This window comes from Talpa europaea (assembly GCF_964194135.1).
Source record: "Talpa europaea genome assembly, chromosome: 6".
NCBI lineage: Eukaryota > Metazoa > Chordata > Mammalia > Eulipotyphla > Talpidae > Talpa > Talpa europaea.
The window spans coordinates 54842041-54854131 of NC_140072.1; the positions used below are offsets into that span (position 1 = coordinate 54842041).

Here is a 12091-nt window from a genome sequence, read left to right on the forward strand (position 1 = left end):
AATTGGGCAAAGAGTGTAAGCTATCTTTCTGTATTATTTCCTACTACTACATGTGAATCAATAATTATTCAAATTAAAATGCTGAATATTTTCCAAAGCCCCAAATTAATTAGAGGCCATTGGGCAAAACTAACATTTTTTCAAATGCCACTTTTATTACATAGCTTCTTATTGTCCATACCACCTAACCTAGCACTGGTAAATAAAAACCCCAAATGTGATAAACAAACAATCCAGACTCTTAGAATTGGGTATGATTAGATTTACACTCATCCCTAAAAATACTTCTTCCTCATTTCCAACAATGTATATCTTACAAATTTTTTGAATACCACAAGTCCTACCTACACCCATCACCTCTTTCAAACACTAATAATTATAAGCATCTTTCATAATAACCTTTCCATTTTGAAATTTTTTATAACAACAGTATTTGGCAAATACAGATTTAAATACTTTTTGTCATCTAACCTTTTCTAGATAAGCTATAAAACTTGTTACATCCCTAGGGCCTCTCCAGTAGCATAGCGGGTTGAGCACAGCGCTGGAAGTTATCCGCAACCTTTGCAGCGTGGGTTCAATCCTGGCGTGCCAGCGAGAATCCCACATGGCGCGGCAGACCTCTCCTGTCTCGCCCGCTGCTCCCCTCAGCAGTGTATTTCGTCAGTCTGCCTGTTCTGTTCCCCACTCTGTCTCTGGTGAATCCTCTTACCCTCCCATGCATCTGGCCTGTACCCTGGTCCTTGGGTAAATGAGCAAATAAATCTTTAAAAAAAAAAAAAACTCAAAAAAAAAAATCCAAAAAAATAGCCCAAAACTTGTTACATCCCAACAAACTATGTAAGAAGCTCTTAAAAGCTACTGTTTAGCTCAACAAAATGCACTTTTATGATAAAACCACTTTGCACTATAACAGGACAAAAGATGCATTGTAAGCTAAATGGTGAAAGAAGAGATACTTATTTCCTAGGAAAACACAAAGCAAGTGTGTTTCTTTTCCCTCTTACTACTAGCCAGGGCAATCAGGAAAGCAATTAAAGTAATCCAGATGGGAAAGGATGATGTAAGTCTATATCTAAGAGCAGATGGCAGGATCTCTGAAACAGAAAATCCCAAGGAAACCAACAAGAACTAACAAACAGGTTCAGCAAAGTTGCAGGATGCCAGCTCAGGATACAAAAATTAAGTATATATCAATACACAGTGAACAATTCCATTTACAATGGCACACAAAAAAAGAATAAAATATTTAGTATTTGTAACAAAATTAAGACAATATAAAACACCATTGAAAAAAATTTACAGAAGGTTGAAATAAATTGAAAACCCTAAAGGACTGGAAGATTTAAATATTGTTAAGATAGCAATGTTTCCCATAATGATCTACAGATTGAATAAAATTCCTATCAAAATCCCAGCTGACTTTTTTTTTTTAATTTTTGCAAAAATTGACAAACATCTTAAAATTCATGTGAAAATTCAAGGGACACAAAGTAGCCAAAACAATCTTGAAAATGATGAACAAAGTTGGAGAAATCACTCTCTGGTTTCAAAACTTACTAGACAGCCTCATTAATTGAGGTAAGAATGATACTGCACAGGGACAGATATATAGATCAAGAAATGACAGTAGAGAAATAAACACCAACATTTATGGTGAACTAATCTTTGACAAAGGAGCCAAGAAAATTCATGAAAAAGGAAATCTTTTTAAGAAAAAGTGTTGGGACAACTGACTATCCATTCGTAAAAAGTGAATTTGCACTGCAAACATAAAAGTTATTTCTGAAGGACATACAACAAAAGTAAATTATATAATCTATACTATATCAAATTAAAACTTCTGTATATTAAAGTACACAACAGAGGAAAAAGGCAACCTACAGAACAGGAGAAAATATTTGTAAATCATATCTGATAAGGGGTTATTATCTAGAACACATAAAGAACTCTTACTACTCAAAAACAAACAAAAAAAATTGACTTAAAAATAGATAAAGAGAGAGGTGAGCCGGGAAGTTCACCCATGCCAAGCCCCTTCTGGCCTACAGTCCGAGCCCAGAGAGGGAGCGGGAACCCACTGCCGGGGCAGACCAGGCGCGCAGGGAGTGCGTCCCCGAACTGCCACTTTAGAACAGGGACATTTCTTCAGTAAAGACTGCTTGAAACTGGCAGAAGGTTCCCGGAGGAGCCAGAGGTGAGCTGGGAAGTTCGCCCACGCCAGGCCCCTTCTGGCCTGCAGTCCAAGCCCAGAGGGGGAGCGGGAACCCACTGCCGGGGCAGACCGGGCGCGCAGGGAGTGCATCCCCACATCGCCACTTTAGAACAGGGACATTTCTTCAGTAAAGACTGCTTAAAACCTTCAGAAGGCTCCCGGAGGAGCCAGAGGAGAGCTGGGAAGTTTGCCCACACCAGGCCCCTTCTGGCCTGTAGTCCAAGCCCAGAGGGGGAGCAGGCTCCCAAGACTGGGGCAGACCGGGCACGCAGAGGAGTGCAAACCCGCATTGCCTTTTTAGAACAGGGACCTTTCTTCAGTAAAGCCTGACTGAAACCGGCAGATGGCTCCTGGAGGCTCCTTGGGCGAGCTGGGAAGTTCGCCCAAGATGCCGGCCAGTACCAGTAACACAGTGTCCCAATACATACGGCAAATTAGAAAACAGACAGTAGGGAGCAGAAAAACCACATGCAAACCAGCAGCTCCTCAGGAAAAAAAGCACACCACAAAAAGAAAACCACCCCCCAGATTGCAACGACAGTAACTTGGAAGAACTTCTGAGCCTTCCAGAAAAAGAATTTAAAATTGCCATGATTAAAAAACTGACAGAAGTCATAAAAGAAAACAATGATAAGGGAAAAATAATCAATGATCAGAAGAATGAAATTGAGTCCCTAAAGAGGGAAGTAAAAGAAATGCAGGAGATCAAAGAATTAATGGAGACGCTAAAGAACTCTGGGAAAAGCAATGAAAGCAGAATAGATGAAATGGAAGAACGAATAAGTACTCTTGAAGACACAGAAATAAAAAGAACCAAAACAGAAAAGGAAAGAGAAGTATGAAGGAAAAAGACCAAAGAAAGACTTCGGGAACTATCTGACTCAATGAGGAAAGGAAATATAAGAGTTATAGGAATCCCAGAAAGGGAGGAGAGAGATGTAGGAACAGAGAAAATATTCAAGTAGATAATTGAAGATAACTTCCCAAACGTGAAGAAGGAGCTAAAAATTGATATACAAGAAGCAAGAAGAACACCAAACTTCCACAACAAAAGGAAAAATACAGCAAGACACATAATAGTAACGCTCCCAAGAATCCAGGACAAGGAAAAAATAATGAAGCTGACAAGAGGGAAGAAACAGATAACATTCAAAGGAAAATCAATCAGACTGACATCAGACTATTCTTCAAAGAAATAGAACAATTATTCATGAAATTCATATGGAATCACCAAAAACCCCGAATAGTCAAAGCTCTCCTGAAAAAAAAAATGAAGGGAATGGAGGCATCACACTCCCAGACTTCAAACTATACTACAAAGCCATAATCATCAAAACTGCATGGTATTGGAACAAGAACAGACACACAGATCCATGGAATTGAACAGAAAATCCAGAAATAAACCCACAGATTTATGGTCAATTAATCTTCGACAAAGGAGCAAAGAATATGCATTGGAGCAAAGAAAGTTTGTTCAATAAATGGTGCTGGGAAAACTGGGTTGCTACATGCAAAAGAATGAAGCTTGACTGCTGCCTCACACCATACACAAAAACCAACTCAAAATGGATTAAAGAACTAGACGTAAGACCAGAAACCATAAAATACATAGAAGGGAATATAGGCGAAACACTACGTGATATTCACATCAAAGACATCTTTACAGACACATCACCCAAAGCAGTGATAGTGAAGGCAAAGATAAACAGCTGGGACTACATCAAATTAAAGAGCTTCTGCACAGCAAAAGAGACAATAACAAAAACAAAGAGAAACCCCACCGACTGGGAGAACATTTTTGCACACAACACTAATGATAAAGGACTGATCACAAAAATCTGCAAAGAGCTGATGAGACTCAACAACAACAAAGAAAATAATCCAGTCAAAAAATGGGCAGAAGAGCTAAAAAGAAACTTCTCTGAAGAGGAAATGCAAATGGCCAACAGGCATATGAAAAAATGTTCAACATCACTTGTCATCAGGGAAATGCAAATCAAAACTACCATGAGATACCATCTTACACCAGTGAGAATGGCACATATTAAAAAAACTAGCAACAACAAATGTTGGCGAGGGTGTGGAGAAAAAGGAACTCTTCTGCACTGTTGGTGGGAGTGCAAACTGGTCCAACCACAATGGAGAGCTGTGTGGAGATTTCTGGACCTACTAAACATAGAGCTTCCATATGATCCAGCAATTTCCACTCCTAGGTATTTACCCAAAGGACACAGAAACATCAATTCCAAAGAGCACCTGCACCCCTATGTTTATAGCAGCACTGTTTACAATAGCTAAGCTTTGGAAACAGCCCAAATGCCCAAAAATAGATGACTGGATCAAGAAGATGTGGTACATATATACCATGGAATATTATTCAGCATTCAAAAAAGAAAACACATGCAATTTGCAGCAACATGGATGGCGCTGAAAGGGATCATGCTCAGCAAAATAAGCCAGAAAGAAAAAGAAAAATACCGGATGGTCTCACTCATAGCAGGAATCTAGAAAACTTAAATAAGGGACCAGGAAAATGAATCACTATAAGAAAGCGAAAATCAAAATCAACAAAAAACTATGAACCAGAGACACTCTTTGGGGGGTGGGGGACGGGAGGGGAGGTATTGCGGTCAGAATGAGGAGGTTGCAATTATATGGGGAATACAAAAATAAAATTTATTATTATTAAAAAAAAAAGACTCAATGACACAAACCAAAAAATAAAAAAAAAGGCTATTAGAAAATGAGCTATAATAGATCTGAACAGAAACCGCACTAAAAGAGATATATGGCTCTTTATATGACAAAGCATATAAAAAGGAAAAAGATGTTGCACATCAGAGAAATGCAAATTAAAATGAGGTACCACTACACATCTATTAGAACTGTCAAAATCCAGGGCACTGACAATACCAAATGCGACAAGGAGGCACAGCAGCAGGTACTCATATTCATTGTTGGTAGGAATACAAAATGGTACAGCCACTTTGTAAGGCAGTTTGGCAGTTTCTTACAAAACTAACTCTTAACATACACTCTAGCATTCATATTCCTTAGTATTTACCCAAAGGAGTAAAAAACTCATGTGCACATAAAAACCTACATAGTGATGTCTATTGCACCTTTATTCATAATTGCCAAAATTTGCTTATTTTTATTTCTACTTTGGTTTTACATTTTTGCTCCTCCATATGTGCACATTCCATTTACCCTCCACCAAACAACCCATGACAATATGCCAACCACTTCCCTTCTCCCCTCCCTTTATTCTGTTCCCTCTGGTACACCTTAAATTTTTTCTTCTAAATCCAACTTACTCCTGTTGTATTATGCCTGTGTATGATTTTTGGTTATTTATGTTCCACAGATAAGTGAAACCAATCAATATCCATCTTTCACTTTCTAACTTCTTTCATGTAACATAATCAACTTGAGGTCCATCTATTTTATCTCAAAAGTCACTATTTCATCTTTTCTTAACAGCAGTGTAGCATTCTGTTGAGTATGTCTCTCAACTTCTTTATCCATTTATCTCTTGAAGGGCACTTAGGTTGGTTCCATTGTGGATAGTGCTTTTATGTACACAGGCATACATAAATCTCTTCAAATACCTAAGAATAGCGGTGTTGTTTTATGTATAAAAATAGAATTTCGATTTTATTTTTCTTAAATCTTCATACCATTTTCCAAAGAGGCAACACTAAATTTCATTTCTACCAACAGTGGATGAGAGTTCGTTTTTCACCACATCCTCACCAACATTTGTTGTTTTCATACCATACTTACAGAGGTGAGGTGGCCTTTGATTTGCATTTCCCTTATAAAAAGCAATGTTGAGAAACATTTTCACGTCTTTAGGTCATCTGAATGTCTTCTTCACAAAAGTGCCTATTTAGATCTTTCTCCCATTTTTTTTTCATCAGGTTACCTGTTTTTTCTTGTTGGATTATATAAAAAAATTGTATATTTTGAGATCAGTCCCTTTTCACATATATGACATGCAAATATTTTTCCCATTCTGTAGGGTGCCTTTTTGGTTTTGTGATAGTTTCTTTTGAGGTACAAAAGCCTTTTAGTTTGAGGTAGTGCCATTTGTTTTTCATTTTTGTTTCCCTTGCCACTGCGGTTGAGTCTCCAAATACCTTTCCAGTAGATGTCCTATAGTGTGCCCCCTATGTTTCATTTCAAGTTTTTTATGGTTTTTATTTCTAGATCTCTAATTCATTTTTTTTACTTCTTTTTTTTTAAAGATTTATTTTATTTATACAAGAACTGGGTACAGGTCAGATGTGCGGTAGGATGAGAGGATTCACCAGAGACAGAGAGAGGAACAGAACAGGCAGACTGATGAAATACACTGCTGAGCGGAGCAGTGGGCGAGACAGGAGAGGTCTGCCTCGCCATGTGGGTTGTTCCGAGGCCGGCAGGGATCAAACCGGCACTGCAGAGGCTGCGGACAGCTTCAAAGTGCTGCGCTCAACCGCCTGTGCCACCAGGGAGGCCCCCTTATTCACTTTTTTTTTTTTAAAGATTTATTTACTTTTTTATACAAGCACTGGGTACAGTCAGAAGCACAGGAGGGTGAGAGAATTCATCAGAGCCAGAGCAGGGAACAGAACAGACAGACTGATGAAATACACTGCTGCCCACTAATTCACTTTTAATTAATTTTTGTGTATCAAGGTAAGTATGGATCTAGTTTTTCTTTTCTTTTCTTTTTTTTTTTTTGCTTGTTGCTATCCATTGTTTCCCAATATTATTTGTTAACGTTTTCCTTTCTGCATTGTATGGCTGCGACTCCACTGTCAAAGATTAACTGCCTAATTTTGAGTGTTAATATATGGGCTTTCTATTCTATTCCACTGGTCTGAGTTTGTTTTGCTTTTATTCCAATATCATACTACTTTGATTACTTTTGCTATGTAAAATAGTTGCAGGCAGCAAGTGTGATACCTCTATTTTTCTCTCTTCTGTCAGGGTTGCTTTAGCTATTCAGGGTCTTTTGTTAAAATTTACACTTAAATTTTAAAAATGATTACTTCCCTTGAAAATAAATAATTGGGATTTGATAGGTATTGCATTGGATTTGTAAAATGTTTTAGGTACCATGCACACCTTTTAATGATGTTCATTCTTCTAAACTATGAGCATGGGCTAGCTTTCCATTTCTTTGTGTCATCTTTTATTTCCTTTAACAGAGTTTTATAGCTTTCAATATATACATCATTTACCTCCTTCATTAAGTTTACTCCCAGGTCTTTCATACACTTTGGTGTGATTGGAAATGGGGTTTTCTTATTTCACTTTCTTCTGATATATTGGCTGCATCCTGAAATATAACTGATTTTTGTGTACTGACTTTGCAACCTGCTACTTTACTGTATTTGTTTATTATTTCTAGTAGTTTTTTTGGTACTCTATGCATATTATCATCTCATCTACAAGCAATGACAGACTCACAACTTCTTTTCCAAATCAGATTCCTTTTAAGTCTTTTTCTTACCTAACTGCTTGAGCTAGAACTTTCAGTACTATGCTGAATAATAGTGGTGACAGTCTTACCTCTGGAGACTCCTGATCTTGGTAAAAAAGCTTTCAGCTTTTCATCATTGAGTATGATCTTGACTGTGGATATGTCACATATGTCCTTTAGAACGTTTAGATTAGTTCCATTTATTTCCATTTTATTCAGTGTTTTTATCATAAATGGATGTTGAATATTGTTGAATGTTTTTAGCATCTATTGAGATGATCATGTAATTTTTATCTTCCTTTTTGTTGATTTGTTGAAAGATGTTTATTAACATGTGTATGTTGACCCATCCTTGCATCCCTGTAATGCTTACTTGAGCATCGTGGATGAGTCTCTTAATGTTGCTATATTTGGTTTGCTAGGATTTTATTGAGAATTTTTGTATATGTTCATCAGGGATAAGTCAATAGCTTTCTTTTTTTGTACTGGTTTTGGTATCATAAATGCTGGCTCATACAATGCATCAGGGAGTTTTCCACTCCAATTTTTTCTGAAGAATTTGAGGACAGGTATTAGGTTCTCTTTGAAGGTTTGGTAGAATTCACTGCAGAAGCTACCTAGTCCTGGATTTTTGTTCTTAGACTTTTTATTATACTTTCAAGTTCAGAAACTTGGGGTTGAACTATTAAAGCTATCTCATCTTCATTCAGTCTTGGGAGGTTGTATGAATCTAAAAACTTGTACATTTCTTCCAGGTTGTCTAGTTTGTTTGCATAGATGTTCATGGTAGGCTTTTATATTCTATGAATTTTTGCACCATCCATCGTAAGTAATTTCACCTCTTTAATTTCTACTGGGTTTCCTCTCTTCTTTGTAAGCCTAAGGGCTTCTCAATTTTATTTTTTCAAAGAACTAGCTCTTGGTTTCACTTAACTTTTGGACTTTTTTGTTTCCTATTTCATTTATTTCTGTCCTAACTTTTATAATTTGTTTCCTTCTGCTGATTTGTGGATACTTTTGTTCTTTTTCTAGTTCCTTCAGCTGCATAGTTTGATTGTTTGAGGTATTTGTCTTTTTTTTTTTTTTTTTTAATGTGGGCCTATATTGTTATGAACTTTCCATGTGGTACTGCTTTTGCAACATCCTTTAAGGCCTGGCAGTTTATCACTCCAATTTTATTAGTCTCAATATACTTTCTGATTTCTTCTTTGAATCACTGTTGTTTAGAAGAGTTTTGTTTAGTTTCCATGTTTGGTTTGTTTTGGGATTCTTTTTGAAGTTAATTTCTAGCTTCATACCACTGTGATCTCTGAAGATGTCTGATATAATTTCTATTTTCAGAGACATGTTTTGTGTTCTAGTTAGTATATGGGTCTATTCTTGAGGATGTTCCATGTGTCCTAGAGAAAAAAGCGTACTCATTTCTTTTGGGATGGAACACTCTATAAATGTCCATTAAATCCATCTGGCCCAAAAATTCAAGTAAAGCCTTAATTTCTTTGCTAATTTTCTGTCTGGATGATCTATCCCTTTGTGTCAGTGGTGTATTAAAGTCTCTGACAAAAAGTGTATTTTTGACAACATGTTGTTTTAGCTCTTTTAATGGTTGCTTTATATAACTAGGTACCCCTTTGTTAGGTGCATAAATGTTAAAAAACTATGTCTTCTTGCTGAATTGTCCCCTTGCTGATTATATAGTGGTTATCTTTGTCCCTGATTACCTGTTTTAGATAAAAGTCTGGATGATCCATTATGAGAATATCAGTTCCTCCCTTTCGATTTGGATTATTTGCAGGTACAATCTTGTTCCAATCTTTTACTTTTAGTTTGTTTTCATTTTAAATGGCTCCCTCACTGAGCATAATCTTCAAAAGGAAGGAATTTCTATCTATTTTGTGCAGTGATATGTTCTCAGCAGACCAGTGACCAGCAAATTACACATTCAGTAAGCATTTGTGGAATGAATGAATAAATGTCTAACCATAAAGGGACGATTAAATTGTTATTGTTATACAACAGACTATTGTATAATATAAAAGTATGCATTTAGAGAAATTTTAAAAGGAAATGATCTACGTAAATTAAAAAAAGCATCCCAAAAATATAAAGACATGGCCATTATGAGTTTACTAAGAACAAGACACATGACACTAAAGTTCACAGGGATGGAGTGTTGAAGGATTAATGCTAAGTGAAATAAGTAAAAAGGAGAAAGACAAATACCAGATGTTGTCACTAATATATGGACTATAAAGTAACTAAATTAATAGTCTGATAAAGACAGCTGAAAAAGTAACCCTTGATAGCTGACTACAGAACTGAAGCACCAAAAGTTGTGGAGGTGTTGGAAGAGGGGAGAAAGCACAATGGTCTATGGCAGTAGAATATGGGTGAGTTGGTGGTGGCTGCACTATGGTGGTGCCCCAATTCACCTGAGTTAAAAATAATTATAAAGGAAAAAAATAAACTACAGTTCACAATCACTCAGCAAGTTCTAAAAAGTATGGTGAACTACAAGTAGGATGGTGAGGTACCATGGTGAGGTACTTTACCCAGTTGTTAGAAAAATTTTAATTCATCAAGTTTGAGACTTTTCCCCCATAACCCTGTTTTAGCAAACATTTTAATAATCTAGACAAAAGTAGTTACTAAATACATAAATGGGCAGCAATTCATATTTTATTTTTTTTTAATATGCTACAGTATGATGCGACTATTGAAATTGCAGAACACATTGGCATAAAGAAAATTACCACCTACATTTCATGGTGATCAGATCATACCATGAAAAAAATTTCATGCTTAATCTAATTAAAGACACTGTATTTTAAAGGAATACAAACTGGAGTCTACCCCCAAACAAGGCAATTTGATTGATGAGGGATATGAAAATACTAACGCAAGAAGATTAAAGAAAGGAAATGTAGATCATGGGGGGGGAAATGTATTTTTAAACAAAGGATGCTAGGACAACGGCCATTCTATTATTTACTAATTTTGTTTTTCACATATGTAATCCCCAAATCCAATCTAATTTATACTTTTAAAAACTTCACCAAAATTGAGATAAGCAGAAAAATCACGTTGTACCATTGATGAATAATTTTCTAATAAACTGCAGTGCAGGCCATAAAAATCTGTGCATATGATGACTATACCAATTTATATAGGATTAATAACAATGGTAATAGCTGCCAATTATTAAGCATTACCAGATATCACACATTCTATTGAGTATTTTATAGGCATTCTCTCATGTAAGCCATCCCAAAACCCTGCAAGGTAGGTATTACTACACTGTTACTGTTTCTAATAGCAGAGTAAGTGCCTTATCCTCAAGGGAATGGATAAACTATGACATATTCATATACAGGAATATCTACAGCGATAAAAAAGAATAAACTGTAACTATGTACATCTATATAAAAGAATCTCAAAAACCTAAGGTTATGAAAAACACAATTCTCGGAAGAGTATTTATCATGCTGATTCTATGTACTACAGAGTTAAAAACCATACTAAATGTCAAGAAAAACTACACATGTGAGGGGAAGGAGACAGACACAACTTCAATGGTATTTGAATTAATTCTATATCTCCAGCTGGAGGGCCAAAATGCAAAAAATATTTTTACTTTTCTTTATTTTTTATAAATGCTTCACATATTCTTTTTTATAAATGAAAGTTAACAGTGGAAGGAATATAAATATTATTTAAATGAATGTCAAATATATGTAAACTGTTACAGCTCTGTGTTCTTAAGCAGGAGAGAATAGCTAGACTTCACCTACATCTCAAGCTATCACCCTCAAGGGAAAACAAGAGGAACACCAACATATTGATAAGACAAATGAATTCATTATTATTTTCCTAAAGAGTTATTTTTTTTAGTAGAAAATTTAGAATAATAATCTAATCTTTGAAGAATTAAGGTTTCTAGCACTTGAGACAAAGACTAGCAATGACTCAGCTAGAATCATCAACGATGCAAATTTCACTACATTTCTTTCACTATTTCTCTTTTTTCAACATCTAGATTTATTTCCTACCTTGGACAAAGCAGTTGTTCTCTCATGAGCAAACAATTTTGCTTTGATCTCTTCTACTTTTCTCCGGTCATCTTCATTTAATTCTGAAATTGAGTAGCCACACTCATATTCACGAGCCAAGTTAAACTTCAGATTCCAGGCTGGAGAGAAAGCATAAAGCACTTGAGATAACACACAGATCATCAGTACAGCCAAATTAATATCTATCACAGTACTTAATTGTGTGTACTCTCAATCATATATATTATTAAAAGTTTTGAGAGATCATTTCACTGAAATAACTGATTTTTAAATCATACTCTATATAGATATTTCTTCAAAGAGGTGGCTGTAAATACAGTATTCAATCACTGT

The 12091-nt window shown here is 35.9% G+C and overlaps 1 protein-coding gene across 1 annotated transcript in view; it reads right to left on the reverse strand.

The window, feature by feature from the left end:
* Nucleotides 1–12091, reverse strand: part of ALMS1 (ALMS1 centrosome and basal body associated protein) — a gene marked incomplete at both ends in the record, with an annotated part of 137681 nt that overhangs the window by 70985 nt on the left and 54605 nt on the right. Inside the window, 1 exon segment of the mRNA XM_084234837.1 lies at nt 11738–11877. Within this exon segment, the coding sequence (XP_084090963.1) occupies nt 11738–11877 (140 nt within the window).